Source organism: Vicugna pacos, chromosome 26 (genome assembly GCF_048564905.1).
Source record: "Vicugna pacos chromosome 26, VicPac4, whole genome shotgun sequence".
In the NCBI taxonomy this organism is placed as follows: domain Eukaryota; kingdom Metazoa; phylum Chordata; class Mammalia; order Artiodactyla; family Camelidae; genus Vicugna; species Vicugna pacos.
This window is the reverse complement of record NC_133012.1, coordinates 829293-846190: the sequence shown is the minus strand read 5'-3', so window position 1 is coordinate 846190 and position 16898 is coordinate 829293. Positions and strand designations below refer to the sequence as shown.

At 38.4% G+C, this 16898-nt stretch overlaps 1 protein-coding gene across 1 annotated transcript in view; it reads right to left on the bottom strand.

Annotated features, from left to right (window-relative positions):
* The window catches only part of LOC140689396 (uncharacterized), a 198027-nt gene extending 192367 nt beyond the window's left edge, over positions 1–5660 (bottom strand). Inside the window, exons 1-2 of the mRNA XM_072950111.1 lie at positions 5519–5660; positions 5141–5332 (exon numbers count right to left, since the gene is read on the bottom strand). Coding sequence (XP_072806212.1) covers positions 5141–5332; positions 5519–5660 — 334 coding nt within the window. The remainder of the gene's footprint in view (positions 1–5140; positions 5333–5518) is intronic.
* Positions 5661–16898: the final 11238 nt, after the last annotated feature.

The window sequence follows — 16898 nt, the reverse complement described above, 5'->3', positions numbered from 1 at the left end:
CTTACTATCTTCAAATTCAACTGTACATGGTTTTAACATTAGACAACCATATCAAGACATGTCAAAACTTAAATAGATGATAGGTAAGGATTGTAAATAGATGACAGGGGACGATATCATGTTCTCTGCTTGGTGTACTGTTTTACTTTGTCCAAGGGTGAAAAAGTACAACCAACTTAACATCTCAATCCCTCTCTCATATGTGCTTCCTAAGGCCAGAGAAAGTGGTGAAAATCTCTGTAAAATGTTTTGGAAGTATTCCCTGTGTCGGTGAATTCTCTAATTATTCTGATTATTTGATAGGAACTTGAACTTCTTTGAAAGTAATCAGTCTTTATGTCCTCCCCACTCACAAAGAAAAATTAACCACAGAGATACTGGACACAATTACATTTAGGAAAGTAACATATAAAGTGAAAATTCTATTAGTGACCCAAATGCTCCATGCTTAAGAGAAATGACATAATTCGTCCAGCTCCTTAAAATACTTGAGTCCTGCAGAATTAATGAGAACCTAATGAAACGTATGCTTCTAAGACTGTACAAGAGTTCAGAAAGCCCTCGTGTTTGTCTTATTCACACAATCAGAAAAAGTCAGTGAAAGGTAATTTAAAGAAATATGTAGCTCACACCAGTGTTCACATCATCAGAAAAGCTGAACAATTCCAGCAAGACAATTTTAATTCAATTCACCAACAGCTATTTTCTAAACAAAATTTGTTTCTTAAACTGTTCTCTACGTACAATAGAGCAGGCACACATCTATTGATTGAGAAAAGGCATATACAACAAATCCAAAAGAGCATGCAAAGTTTTTCACTTATTTTCTAATCTTTGATGCAATGGCATCCTATTAAACGAGGGATATTTAGGTAAAAAGATCGTGAATAAACTCTCCATCAGGGCAGAGAACTTTCTGTCTTGTTCACTGACCCATTCCTGGCATCTGGAACAGAGTCAGGCACAGAGTCAGCATGCAGTATTTGTGGGCTAAGTGAGCAGATGGTCCCTGTGTGTTCTTTCCTTTGGAGTACCGAGGAAAGCAAAGGCAGTACAATAAAGCTGGGCAGGCCAGATGGTGTTGATGAGATTTTTGAAAACTTCGTGGAAATCACTGCTAAAAGCTGATTCAGCAGCTCATGTCAACAATGTTATTACTCACTTGAGAAGCTGATGCATAAAAGTCAGTTTGATTCAGCAATTCATGACTGAGCCACTATGCTTAATTTTCACACATTTTAGGAATCTGCTCAGATTTATTGCTCTCTCCCCCTCTGATTCCTTTTCTTCTGATCACTTCACAGACTACTACAATCTATTTTCTGCTCCCAACAGTGCTCTGGCTAAGGCAACCAATGACCTCCATATGCCAAGCACAATGGACACCTGACATCTCAATGGCATTCAACAGAGTTGACTTGTCTTACTCTCTCTTTGAAACTTCCTTAAAACTCACTCCCCCATTCTGACTGATTTAACTTTGCCGGTTCTTCTCTATCTGACACATACATGTGTGGGTCCCTGAGCCTTTGTCTATACCTCTTCTTTTCTTCTCTTTCTGTATTCTTTATCCACTCAATCTTCACCTGCTCTGGTGGGCTGTAAATAATATGCCTATGACTCCCAATATCCTCTACTGAGCTCCAGTCCCAAAGGCCTGCTGGATATCTCAGTGCCACCTGAGATTCGACATAACCAGAATGAAAATCACCTTCATTCTTCCCTCCCCATGTTCCCTGATAAGTGATGCCACCATTCACCCAGCCGAGCACTTTAGAAAGGATGTCCCTTATCCAATCTTTCCTTCTGCTTATTCTAACCCTGAATTTTCTCTGAAACCATCCACTTCCTTCCTTCTCCATGGGCACCACCCCTCTAGAAGTCACCCTCTTTTCTCCTCTAGAGTCCTCGTATCCACCTTTGTTCCCTTCCAATCCAAATTGATCTTTTGAAAGTGAAAAATTTATATCTTGTTTAAAAGTATTCAATGGCCTCCCGTTGTGTTTAGGATAATTTCCAAAATCCTTAACAAAGTCCACAGAGTCCAGAATGATGCCGTCTCTGTCTCCCTCCCCGGACTTTGCCTACACCATTCCTGTCACCAGCATCTTTTTCTTTTTGAACATTTTTCAAGTTTATTTTTTATTGAGATAATACAGGTTTATAACATTATGTAAGTTTCAAGTGTAAACCATTATACGTCTACTTCTGTATACATTACAGTATGCTCAGCATAAAAATTTAGTTTCCATCTGTCACCATACTGTTAATTCCCTTTACCCATTTCACCCTTCCCCCTGCCCCTTCCCCTCTGGTAACCACTACTCTGTTCTCTGTATCTATGTACTTGTTTTTGTTTGGTTTGTCCATTCATTTTGTTTGTTTTTTATATTCCACGTTTGAGTAAACCACATGGTATTTGTCTTTCTCTGATTTATTTCACTTAACATAATACCTTCAAGATCCATACATGTCACATATGGCAAGATTTCATCTTTTTCATGGCTGAGTAGTATTCATATATATGTATCATATACATATAAAAACCTGTATGTGTGTGTGTGTATGTCCCATCTTCTTTAACCATTCATCCATTCATAGGTACTGAGGTTGTTTCCATATCTTGGCTATTGTAAATAATGCGGCAGTGAACGTGGGGGTGCAGATATCTTTTGAATTAATGTTTTTGTTTTCTTTGGATAAATACCTAGATGTGGCATAGCCTGTTACCACCATCCCTTAACAGAACCAATAAGAATCAATAATAAAGAATGACTCAAGATCTTAAAATATGCCATATTCTGAAAAGCCTCAAAAACAAAACAGAACAAAACAAAATCCAGACATTCCAAATCCAATGATTTCTGTTTGTAATTTAAAGCCAGTCTTCATTATTTATATATATCAAAAATAGTTTTGAAATATCTTTTGTAAGTATGTGGCTACAAACTGTTTTTCATAGAATGATTCAAAATGAAAAACTGCTTCTTCTCATCAAAGGATGAGTTCACAGAGCTTCTGTGAAGTTCTAAAAATTCTTTTAGTCAGTGGCTTCCAGAATTTTCCAGATCAGTTAAAAAATTAGCAGGGGCCCAGCACAGGGGAGTCTCAATTTTCATTCTCCCAAATAGAGATGTTAAAACAAAACAAAACCCCATATACATAAAAGAAAGGACATTTTAACAAAAAAATGGAAGACCATGAAAATCAGAATAAAAGCTAACATTTTGAATTAATAATTTTAGTTTTATGCCCTCATTTTTCTCATTTCATAAAAGACTTGTGAAAGCAGCTTCCCAAACTAATACGAGGCCAGACTAGATTTTGACAACCACTGTTATAGATAAGAACTATTAAATTCATAGATGGGCTGTTGATTCTTCTTGTTCTAAAAATACCTTTTAAAATACCCTTCCTTGAAAAAATAAAGCGTTGAGAAAGGTGGAAAAAAAGCAAATATTAAGGTTAATCTGAGACATGATCAAATGAGGCAAAGCAAGGCCACTTCATGTTTCTAAGCCAGATTAAAAAACAAGGGTACTGTGCAACCCACAAAATACCAAACTCCCCTTTCTTTTGCCAAATGACTGTTTCTTCTTTATCTAATCACACTGTGGTCTAACTTTCTACAAGTATCCAATCTAGGGTAAACCCCGATTCCAAAAAACTCACCCCCTGAATCACACAACCAAAGTCCAAATTATAGAACAGGTTTTTCCTAATGCCCTTTTACTAAGAGATCCCACATGTGCCTATAACACGCATTCTCCTTCACCACAAAGAGTAATAAACTCAGTTTCTTCAACTACAGGTGTGTTTCCTGGGGTCTTTGGCTGAAGAGCACTGACAGTATTAAAGTATAAAATTCTTTAAAAAGTCCCATAATCCCAGCCATTTTAAAGCAAATTAATTCCCTACCCACACTAAAGCAAACAAATTTTATTTTTCCTTATATCCTTCCAATCCTTGTCCACATGTATATACTGTGTATTTTTCTGTTACTGAAATCACTGCGAATATTATTTTGTATTCTGCTTTTATTTGCTTTACGTTATATCAATTTTGAATGGGCCAGGGGAGGGGACAGCTCAGTGGTAGAAGTGTGTGCCTAGCATGCACAAGGTCCTGGGTTTAATCCCCAGCACCTCCACTTAAAAAATAAGTAAATAAATAAACCTAATTACCTCCTCCCCATCATGATTTTATTCTTAAAGCATTTCTCCTTAGAGAAATAAAAGAATAAAAGGGGAGAAGGCACATCTTGCTCCTACTGTCAATATCCTACCTAAACTATTCAAGATTAACTTCATTTAGTCTCAGGTCACATGTAGCCAAGTTCCTATTTATCTGATCTACTTGCAAAGAAAAAATACAGTTTCATTGCCTTTAGAAAAGAGAATTATGCAAGAGCACTAGCCTGGGCGTCCAGAGACTTGAGTTTAGACACGTTCAGGAAATAGTGTGACCTCTGGCTAGGCACTTTCTCAGTCGAAGTCTACTTCCTGCCCTCTAAAATGGGAGTCAAACTGGTCCCTCTCTGTCTTTTGCAGTTATCAAGTCTGTGTCCCTGCTACTTCCCTGAGGGGTAAAGAGCCCTGAGAGCAGGAGTTCACATGTCTCTAGGGTAAAGGCCAACGCAGCTACATCGGGGCCGGCTTGGGCTACTCCCACTGCCCGGACTGGGGACGCCTCGCCCTTTCCCAAGATCTCAGGCTCTTTAGCTGCTACTTCTCCTTCTGCACCTCGTCACGGGGTAGAGGATGCCAAAGTCATCGGGCAGTTAGTCGCTTAAGTGAGTTATGCACACAAGTCAACTGGAACTTCTCCTCTTGTAGTTCAGGATGCGCGAGCCTGGCACTGGTAGAACAGGTGCAATTACTCAAATTTGAGGGTGTGCAAATCACAACCACTATTCGGCAGAGGAGGATTTCCCTCAAAGGTTTCCTCGTTCCAGCTTGTACGGAACCCGGGGAGGGGCTCGCCAGACCGCTCCGCACCCCTACCCCTGCCAGAAAGACAGACCCCAGTAAAGATTCTGCCTGGACCAGGCGTCCCTCACGCCCCGCCAGCCCCACACCTGCTCCCCAACCCCCGTGCTCCCGCGCGCCCCTCTCCGCGCCCGCGGCTCCAGCTCACCCACCGGCGGCGCGTGCTGCGCCACAGCGCAGGTGACGGCCACGCTCAGAAAGACGAAGATGAGACGCCCGCAGCCTAGCATCCTCCCAGCTGCTAACGCCGCCGCGAGAGACGCGAGTGGCCGCTCGAAGCGCCGCCTGGGCTCGGAGCAGGCCGCGCCCCCGCCGTCGCGTGACCCACGAGCTGGACCGCACCACTCAAGGCGGGGGGGGGGGGCGGTTGTGTGGAACGGCCGCTCAGGAGGTGGGGCAGGAAGGAGAGGACGAGGCTTTTTGGCGGCCCGGCAGGAAGACAGAGGCTTCTTGAGGGAGGACGGACCCGCAGGATGGAGGTCAGCGCTCGCGTTAGGACCGTGGCTGGGTCGCGCCTCCCCTCCCCCCGCAGTGGTTGCGCCCGCGCCCGAGCCCCAGCCCCGCCCCGGCGGTGCGGCTGAGGAACTTTTCCCCCCGGGCCGCGCCCATCTCCGAAGCCCGGCGTATGGGCTTCGTCCCGCTACTGCCCGGCCCGGTGCCACCGCAAAGCATTCCCAAACGGCCCAGGTCGAGGTCTGTGCTCCGGCCGCTCGGTGCCAAATGCCCACGAAACGGACCCGACTCACGAGAGTTTCAAAACGCGGCGTAACACGCTGCCGCGACCCACTTTTGCGCTCTGAGGAGAGCAGGGCCCAAGTGAGTGAGGTGATTCGTCGTGACTGTGGGGTCAGCGACAGGTGTCTGGCGCCGGGAGGGCGATAATTAAACCCTCATGGGTTCTCCCGGGTGTGAGGTAACGCAGCCGAGCTGACAGGTCACAGAATTCAGGCTTCGTTTACCTGCAGTTAGACAGCAGGTGGAACGTCCAGGTAGAACCTAGAACCTTCCTTCAGGAGCTGTGCGCTTTCACCCAGCCCAGCAAAGGCTTTGGGTTGGCAGAGCCCAGGAGAACCTGGGAGGATAGGTAGTCAGTGTCTGCTTAGTCTGCACCTGAAAAATAGCATAAAAAATGTATTTGCTTGCCATTTGCACTTTCTGTAGACGCCGCCGTCCTGGTAAAATGAGTTACTTAAAAGTCGAACGGAATCCTACCCTCTGCGTTCCACTTTCTGATTGCGCCTCTTGACGTCCAACTAGCTTTTTTTTTTTTTGAATGCTTCAGTAAAACTCAGAATACTATAACTAAAATCTACATGTATTTCGTTTTTTCTTGTGGGTATGGAATTGCAGTTTTACCCACGTATATTACTTTTTTAGAAAAAGGGAACAATCTTTTTGTTGGAGATTGGGAAATGAAATTTGATCTTTGGGTTTTTCCCACATAGTTTCTGTTTGTCCTTTTGGTAGCTGACAGCGTTCCTCTGAAGAGGAAGGCTGACTTATGAAACACACATGCTTAAAGTGGCTCCTGATTCAGCAGTAAGCAAGTAGATAATAGAAATGGTCGTTAATTCAAAAATTATTTACTGTCCACCTACAATGTGCCAAGCATTTCTCCAGACACTGGGGATAAGCTGGGAACAAGACAGAATGTTCTTCCCTCATGAGGCTTCTTTATTCCAGATGATAAGTAGACGTGAACGTCATATGTAACAAAATTTATGTAAGAATGTTAGAAGGTGATAAATATTATAGAGAAAAAGCAGAGTAAGGGGGATCAAGGGTAGGGAGAGTTACAATGTTAAAAATAAGAAGAACAGGACAAGCATTATTGAGAAAATGATGTTTGAGCAAAGATTTGAAGGAGCTGAGGAAGTTAGTTTTGTAAATGCCTAGGAAAGAGTACTCCAGGTAGAGGGAGCAGCTGGGGCATTAACTGAATATCTGGCATGTTTGGCGACAGCCAGGAAGTCAGGAAGGAAGGAGCAGAAGGAAGAGGGGTAAAGAAGTAGATGAAGTCTGAGAGGTAAGAGGGGTAGGACGGATTACGTAGGGCATAAGGAGTCATAGTAAATACCTGGGCTTCACTCTACAAATGTGGAATGTCTAAATAGATTGAATTATTTTGGACCTTAAAGTAAGTGAAAAAAAGAGGATTCCCCGCCTCCTTTTTTAAAAATATAAATATCTATTTCGTTTGAAGGTCATTCATCTTAAATACTACTGAGACCACTTTAAACATGTCACCAAACACATTCTTTACCTACAAGAGGATATTAATTACTGTTTAGGTGGTCTGGCAAAATCAGAATCTTTAAGCAGAAAACTTAACGTCAATTGGCATAATATTCTTAGACATAAGTTTCATATAATTTTGCGTTTAACTTTCAAAGCCCTATTATATACTGTTGATTCTACTTTCAGACAAATTAAAATTTAAATATACTTCCCCCAAATTATGCATTTTTTTCTTACACATGCATCTTTTTTCTTAACCTACTTGATTCTTCAACACTAGAAATGTACAGAAGGCCACGGGGAAGCATGTGGCCATGGGAACCTTTGCTGTGATTTGTGGCACACTGACATATTCATAGAAATGGTATTTAAATGTACAAATGAATGATTATGTCAGGGGGAAGGGTGATTCAAATACTATCTTCACAGCAGCCACCAAGTATAAGACCTGGATAACCTGTTTAGTTTGCAAGAGTCAGCATCTATAATCAAATTGTTTATCAGAATAGCTGAAATTCTTGGACCTTTTCTAATCTATTACCTCACATTCCTGAGTTCCTGAGGTGGTGCCTTGATTTAAAATCATTGCAGCCTAAGCACTCCACCCGGAATGAAATTATCACACATAACACAGTACCCAGAACAGGTATGGCTTGATTTAATAGAACTGAATATTCAAAGATTTGCACTAAAAAAGCAAGAAGTATGGAAATAACGTTTCAGTTCAAAAAATAAACATTTTACCAGAAATATTTACCAATGAGTTGTTTAATTTTAAAAGAGGCTTAGTATATCTAAAATGTAACCTGAGTTTCAAAGCTTTGAATTTTGTCCGTCTTTTCAGGAAGGAATACAGAGAGTGAAGGATGAAAAAAAATGGAAAATCAGAAGTCATGCAAAATTGTTACGCAATTCTTGTCCTCCAGGAGCTTTATCACACCAGGAAAGTTTATTTCCTTTATGTTTTACTTTTGTATAGAAAAATAAGTTAAATCATTATCTTTGGCTCAAAGTATGTGATACTTTATTCTGTTACAAAACTGCCAATTTAGTGCTCGCATTTAATCTAATTGCCCCCCATATGTCAAATAAAATAGTTATTTTTAATTATCCTTTACTTCACACTCACCTGTTTGTGAAACATTTTGATGTCTTCTTGAACTCCTGACACCCTAGACATGTAAGAGTTTGAAGAGCCATTTTTTAATATAAAATTCTTTTGTCCTGTTTCCACTTTCTTTAATAAGACACATTGCTCTGACTTGAAAATTATTTGTCAATTCAGTTCAAATCCAATAATCTCAAAATCTTTTTTTTCTGTTGTTCTGACTTCGTGTTCCTGCATAGTTCCACTTTTCATAAGCCATTATAATGACTTATTTAATGCTCCGACCAGCTGTTTCTGATTAAGTTTGTGGTGAATTCATTTATTCTCTCACTAAACACTGAGCACTTACTCTAGGTGCTGGGTAACTAGTGAACAAATGATCCCTGCCTTGGGGCTTTCAGTCTCCTGAGAGGGAAAAATGAAGATGGGGGGAAATGCAAATCAAACAAATATCTTGTAAAATATCAATAGATTTAGTGCATTATTCCATGCTCTAGCTTCTGGTTTAATATTGCGATGTTTCACCAACCTCAGTAGTTCCACTCCTCCATTACACAGCAGCAATGAGATCTGGATGCGCCATACCCTTATCATTGGCCTCTTCTCTGGAGGTGGGCCCTGTTTGGTCTCATATTCGTTACCCTAGTCCTCTTGCCTCCGTGCTTGGCCTTGGCCTTAGTCACTCAGACTTGAATCCAGTAGGCCATGGTTTGAATCTCAGAGCTTTTGCTGTATGATTGAAGCAATTGTCCTTTCTCTTCTAAGAGGAAACAGTAAACTATTAGTCCCCATTGTTGCTGGCATTCATGCTGTAAACTTGAAGGGAGCTGCCTAAAGATGGGTAGGTACTGTGGACAGCACGGCAGAGAGATGGAAAGAAACTGGATCATTATGACATAGTTAAGCTGCTAGATCAATCAACCATGGAGCCTGTCCAACAACTGGACTCCTCGTTACGGTGAGCCAGTATTCTTTATTATTTAAGCCAGCTCAGGCTGATTTGCTTGCAAGTGGAATTACTGTATCCGATAGCATCATAACTGATGTACACATAAAAATAGGTATGTCTTCCTTGGCTGGAGCAGAGGAGGATTTATAAAGCTATATATTTATTAAGCTAAGATGCTTAAGTTTTCAGGCCCTTCACCTTCCAAACCTTCTATCTAATTTTACACTTGTCATTTTATATTCTTTCCCTTAAAGAAGAACATCCAAATCATATAAGCTTTAGACTTAACAAACTGTCAGGTGTTTTGGGGAGAACACTGTTACCTTTCTCCCCAGCTCTTTAACTCATGTTTCACTAGGGGAAGAGTAACTTACCTATTTGGTAAATAGCTGAACGGGTCACTGCACATGTGTGGCCTGACTTTTTTAGCCCTCTCATTCAAATCTGTCTGCCCACAGTAGTAAGCCTTGGATGACAGGAGTGGAAAGGAAAGTAGTTGCTGCCTTTGACCACATCTTCCAAAATTGGCACCCATCCAACAGATTTTGAGAGTACTATGTTAACACGATGGCTATGAAGACTTAAGGAAAAGCATCATGAAAGAGTGGCTCTGGGAGACATGGAGAAAAGGTTGTAAAAAATGGAGCCTTTTGTAACTATTTTCATCTGCTGCCCCCATCCTAGCCTCACCTTGCCCTCAGGTTACTCCCTGCCATGTTAGAAACTAGCTGTGCCGCTGGGAAGCAGTTTGCATTTATCAAATGACTGAGTGCATAAATTCATTCCAGAGGAGAAGGAGTTGGTATCCCATCTTGGCCTAAGGTCCAATCTGTTTTCCCTATTCCAGTTTAATCAGCAGTTAAAGTTGATATTGATTCCCGTCTGATGCCTGTGAATATTTCTCGGTTGTTTCTCAACTAGGAAAGGCGAGGAGAATGATTATCACCCTGAAATGACAACAGAAGCCAGCAATGGCAATTATAGTAATATGTGTACAAGTACTAAATGACCAGCTGAAAGTTCCGAGCAAATCGCTAGTTGCTATGAAAGATACACATGCAGTGACATAGGAATTCCTGATCAAAGGGAATTTACAACGGAAAAAGAAAATACCGCTAACATGCATATATATCAACTTAGGAAGCCAACCACAATTCAAACATACTTTATGTATGTTCAGTTCTGTTGGGTGGAACCATATGAAGTTGTCATTTTAGGTTTTGTTTATCCTGTAAAATTTTTTTTGTTTCTTATTTCAGTATTTTCTACCATTTATTTTTTCTCCTTTCTACTTCCTTTGAATTTGTTTTGATTTTACCCCTACTTTGTAAGTTGGATGTTTAGCTCATTAATTTAGAATATTTTTCTTTGCTACTATAAGCATAAAGGGCTATACATTTAATTTAATTAACTTTATTAAATTAGTATTTACTGTTTTTGCTACCTTCCTAATGTCTTGATAAGTAGCATTTTCATGACAATAATTAGGGTTATTTCATCATTTTAATTTGATTTCTTCTTTGAGCTGAGTTTTTAAAAGTGGATGTTTAAAATTTGTTTCCAAATGTATAGAACTTTATATATTTCAAGCACACGTGGACTTTCTATCTCCCTTAGCTCTGTGATAATTTCTGTACTATAAATTCAAGGTAGAGTAATTTTTGCATTTTGATGATTTTCTCTGTATAGCATGTATCTCTTTTGTGGTAAATATATTGGAGAATGGTAGAGAAATTAATTCTCTTTTATAAATGCCAAAGGAGGCAATTCTATGTGGATAAGAGGCATCACTCACAGAGTATCAGTTAACTTTGTAAATTATCTTTTGTTCTGGTTTCTAAATAATTCATTGCATTTTGCAGAATATATGGTCTTTGTTTTTTACTTTTGGAGGCTAACTTTATGGCTAAGCATGGAGTCAATATTTGTATATGTTCCATGCCTGAAAGAATATGAGTCCTTTTATGTGAAATGTTCTTTACATATCCTTTAGGTCACACTTCATGATTATGCTATTCAATTTTCTGAGTTTGTCTGCTTAATTTATTAATTATTAAGGGAGGTATGCTATGGTAGATGTGCCAGTTTCTCCTTGTAGATTTAAGTTTTTGTTTATATATTTTGCAGTTGTTATTAGATGCATACAAGTTTAGAATTGTTTTATCTTTGTAGTGAAATGACTCTTAAATTTTTAAAAAATATAAGTATAGTTGATTTATAATGTGGTAGTTTCTGGTGTATAGCAAAATGTTTCAGTTATGTATATATGTGTGTATGTATATATTCTTTTTCATATTCTTTTCCATTATAGTTTATTACAGGATATTGAATATAGTTCCCTGTGCTATACAGTAGGACCTTGTTATTTTAGATATATATAGAAGTTTGTATTTGCTAATCCCAAACTCCTATTTTATCCCTCCCCAGCCCATTTCCCCTTTGGTAATCATGGTTTGTTTTTCGTGTCTGTGAGTCTATCTATTTTGTAAATAAATTCATTTGTATCATATTTCAGATTCCACATATAAGTGATATTATATGATATTTGTCTTTCTGAGTCTGACTTACTTCACTTAGCAAGATAGTCTCTAGGTCCATCCATGTTTCTGTAAATGGCATTATTTTATTCTTTTTATGGCTGAGTAGCATTCCACTGTGTGTATGTATACTACATCTTTAGTCATTCATCTGTGGATGGACATTTGGGTTGCTTCCAATGTCTTGGCTTTTGTGAATAGTGCTGCTATAATACCATGCTATGAACATTGGGGTGTGTGTATCTTTCCAAATTAGGGTTGAAATGACTCTTTTATCATTATATAGTAACCTGTTTTACCTCTAATAATTCCGTTTGTTTTAAATTTCTAACATAGCTATAATGCTTTTTTGTTAGAAATTTTTTCCCCATTCATTGACTTTCTGAATTCCGTGTCTCTTTAAACAACTTTTGCTTGATATTTTAAAATCCAATTGAAAAAATTTGGAGCATTTGGCTCATTTACATTCACTGTGATGAATAATATCTTTACCTTTATTTCTGCCATTATATTATGCTCTTCCCTCCTATTTTCCTTTCCTTTTTTCCTTTGTGTCTTCTTTTAGTGGTTACCCTAAGTATTTTAATTTGCTTGCTTAACAGAGTCTAAAGTTAATCTACATTTTTCCCCTCTCCTTTTGAACAAATTTAGGACCTTGTAATAGTTTAAGTCCAATCTCCCTCTCTCTGCCAAGTATATGCTATTTTTGTGGAATATTTTAGTTTTAACACCCCTTCCACAAATTAAGCATTATTGTTCGTTTTAAAAATACAGTCAGCTTTGCTTAGCTTTACCCATTATTATCTTCAGTATCTTTGCTTAACATTTTTTGTTACATCTCTGACCTTCTCTCTGGGATCATTTTCATTCGGCCTAGAATTTTTCTCTTAATGGTGATCAATTGTTGATAAATTATCTCAATTTTTATCTGCCAGTGATGTCTTTATTTTGCATTAGTGCTCTTTTCTTATTCTTGAAAGATAGTTTCATAGAGTTTAGTGTTCTAGGTTGACAATTACTTTCTCTCAGCTCACAGAAGGTACTCTTCTGTTTTTTGGCTTCATATTTGCTAGTGAAAAGCCAGCAATCAGCTAAACTGTTGAACTTTTTGGGTGATCACTCTTTTCTTTCTAGCTGCTTTTAAGATGAAACTTCTATGTAGTTCTGCCATTTTACCATAATGTGCTTAAGTAGGTATCTTTAATTACCATGTTTGGGATTCACTAGGATTTTAAGATCTGTTATCTGAAAAATTCTCAGTTGTTACCTCTATTACCTCTTTCCCATTCTTTCTCTTCTCTGCTTTTGTACCTGAAGTAGGCATACATTATACATTCTCAACCTGTTCTCTGTCTCTTGATGTGTATTTCACTGTATAGTGCATCTCCTTGTCTCTGTACGCTGTATTTGGGATCAGTTATTCAGTTACATTCTAGTTCATTAAGTCTCTTTGCCTTTGTTTAATCTGATATTTAATACATCCACTGAATTTCTAAATATGTTTATTTTTTAAAGTTCTTATTTTTTCTTTCAAATCTGCTTAGTATTTTGTAATTTATTTCCTGCTTATGTTCCAGCTTGTTTTATTTCTTTAAACATGTCAAGTATAGTTGTTTAATAGTCTACATTTGATGATTAAACTTTGTTTCTCCTGATTTTCACTGAAGGTGCTTGCTTTCTCTGTATTTTTGACTTTGAGCTGTTTTTTTTTCTTTTTTCTTTAGCTTTTTTTAGTTTTTAGTTGCTTATTTTCTTTGAAAATTTTTTTTGGTAGGATTTAAGATCATAAAGGCAGAGCCGAATGGGACAATTTTTAATGGAATTCTCTCCTTGAGATTTTTTTTCTTTTAAAATCAGAGGTAGTGTGATTTTGAGTCACAAACCTGCCTGAAGCCAGCTTACGCTTACATCTCAGGGAATATATTTTTTCTTTCCCTTCTACTCAATGCCAAGCAGAAGAAAAGATGTGTTACTCACCACTGTGCAATAAAATTTATTTCTCATTCACTGTTATCCTTGAAGGAATAGTCCTTTGTAGTCATAGATTCCCTCCTGTGTGAGTCCAGGCTCTTATCTCCTGTATCTTGGGCGCTTGTCAGAACAAAAGCTCAGAGTCTCCAGGATTTGGCAGAAACGTTCAGGTGAGAGTGAGCTTTGGTACTTACTCACCTCTGAGGGTTCCTGTTTTTGTTTGTTTGATATCTATAGATTCCTTTCTTTTGTGTGGACGAGTGGTGTTTAAAAAGGTATTTTAAAATATTTTATTCAGTGTGTTAGTTGTTTTAATAAGGAGTACCATTCATGGTATCGAGTCTACTGTACCACTTAGAGTGGAAGCCCTGGTTTTATAAAGGTGAAGCTCCCCCACTTTTCCTGGGTTTGATATGAGTGAAATGAGAAATCCCAGGAAGGAAGGAAATCAGTGCATAGTACTTATTAGTTTGTGATTCTGTGTATTTAAATGGTAGGTCTATCAGTACCATAGCTGCCAACTCTGTTATAACAGTAAGGGTGAGGGTGAGAACAGAAGGAAGAATAGTAGATGTATTCTTGGACATGTAAAATGACTTTTCTTCCTTCACTTCTTATTTACACCATATGGTCAATTGATCAATAATTTTCTAATTTTAAAGAGAAAACTGAGGGTTCTGACTATAGTTGGAATTGAGCAAAATGTGGAATTTCTTAGAGGTAATGTATTTGTTATATAAGAAGATATTAGTATTGGTTTGAAAAATGATACTTTATATTCTATGAATTCACAACTATAAAACAATGTATTAAAAAGCAAATCATTTATTAGATTTAGAAATAAACACTAACTGCAAGAAAATTAAATCTAATAATAACAGAGCGGGCTTGGAACTAAGACAATGTATTTCAAAACTTTTATAAATGAAAAGTACATTGGTAAAGAAACGAACAGCCACGATCCTGAAGGGTCAGAGTTAGAGATAAGGATTTCCAGTCTAGGAAGAAGCAAAATACGTATGTAACCAAGTTGGTCTATAGTTAATTTAAGGTGGAGAAGAAGATCAGCTGAGCATAGATGACAAGATTTTTAAGGCAGTTGAATGAAAGGCCACAACAGTGTCAGTGCTGAAGTCAATGAAACCAAGGATGGGAGGCTCAGTGAAGAGAAAGACTGTGAACCAGGGCCAGGTTCGAGGACGCTGATGAAGAGCCATGCAGAATTGCTGTGGTAATGAGTTTGATGATGTGTGCTTCTAGGCCTAAGGTGATGGGTGGGGATAATGAGAAGTTTCAAAACTGGTACATGGGGCCATGGTATATGATTCTCCAACCCTGGGTGCACTGGAATGAAAGCTGAATTCAGCTTAGAAAAAGTCAGAAGGGGCATTTTCTTGGGAAAGTCAAGAGGAAATTTGTGTATTAGAATTTTTGTTTTCCCTTCTTCAGAATTCTTAAGTCTTTGTCCATTTTTCTGTTTTATGGAAAGATCATACTGGTGTGGAATGAGGCTATGGTAGCAAAAGGAACATGGGAAAAGAAAAGTTGGTAATCATAGGTGGAGAGGTGGTGATGGATATTTACAAGGCCTTCTAGAGAGGATTTTTGGGCTGAAAATGAAGAACAAGGATGCATATGAGAAGGTTCTGTTTCTGTAGGCAATTGGGGAAGAAATTCTTTTCCTAAACAACAACAGGAAGGGATACATTTAAACAATTTCTGTGCTGCTGTACTTTAAAATTGATCTAAACTAGGACTTAGGGCTCAGGAGCTATACAACAGCCTAGGATGGCCTGAGGTCTACTGGCCATTTCCAAACAAGTCACCACACTTTAGAAGGCCATTTTACATACACAGGTAACATCATGCTGAATGAATGTTGATGGTCTGCTAAACTATTATCCTAAGTTCTCCCTGGGTTTTTTCTGGTATTAGTTGGAGGAAAAAAAAAAACTTTCGGGGGAATATATGTAGCAGCAGGATAAAAAAACAGGGAGTAATACTTACACATGCATGAAAAATAATACAGAAAAAGAATGACATTAGAAGCTTGAAGCGTTGCCTACTCCCCCCTGCCCCCACAAGTGATTGACTGCAGCTGTCCAACTTAATTTTGTCAGGTGGCAGTTCCAGAACTCAAATTAGAACTCATGACTAGCTTCCTTACCTTGGAGTCTACTTATATTTGTTTCCACCTTTCTAAAGGAGTAAAGAGACATGCTTTGTTTTCTTTGTTCTCTTCCTCATGATTCCACTTTGTATCTAAGGACCAGAATTAGGAAATAGCATGATGGAAAAATAAACACCAGTAAGTAGTGCTACACCCTGTTTTCTCTACTAGCAGCACTCAGAACAGCATTGCAAAACCTCATTAGGTTTGTGGAACACTGTAAGGAAAGTGAACACCTGCAGATTTTCATTTGCAAGTCCTTGCTATGCACTCTGAAAAGAAAATATTTTTTATGAAATACAAAGGCGGGGTTGAAACACAAGGCCAAATAGAAAGAAGGCTTTTTGTTTCTCTGTCATGGAAAATAAATTTTAGTAATGCTTTAAGAGAAGTAGTCCAGTGGCAAAAAATTAAACAGAAATACACCAAATAGGGCCAGAGATTTTCCTGGGGTAAAGTATACAGGGAATGTCATAACCTGTCTTATGAAATATGCACTTAAAAAAAATCAAGTTTCCTTAATGAAATATGCACTTTAAAAAAAAAACACCAGTAGTAGGTGGTTGAGGAAATGGAAAATAAAGGTATGAAATTATTTTCTTATTTTGTTTCTAATCTTTTTATTAAATGAAATGACTTTCAAGGCGAGTGAGCTGCAAAAAATTATCATGGAGATTACCTGAATTAAGCCCCTTAGGCTAATACTGATTATGACAACACCATAAAAGAACAGTATCTTGAAGATTCATTTTTGATGTTTTTATCCCTGTTATGAAAGGTATCATGTCATAATAATTTAGTGAATAAAATGATATTGAGCTAGCGTATTTTAATATATTCTTCTGTGTCGTAAGAGTTTAGAATAACCGAGTAAATGTTAAGTCCTGCAATAGGGAATTGAGGCTGTGGACTCATTAGTGTCTACACTAGAGATGAC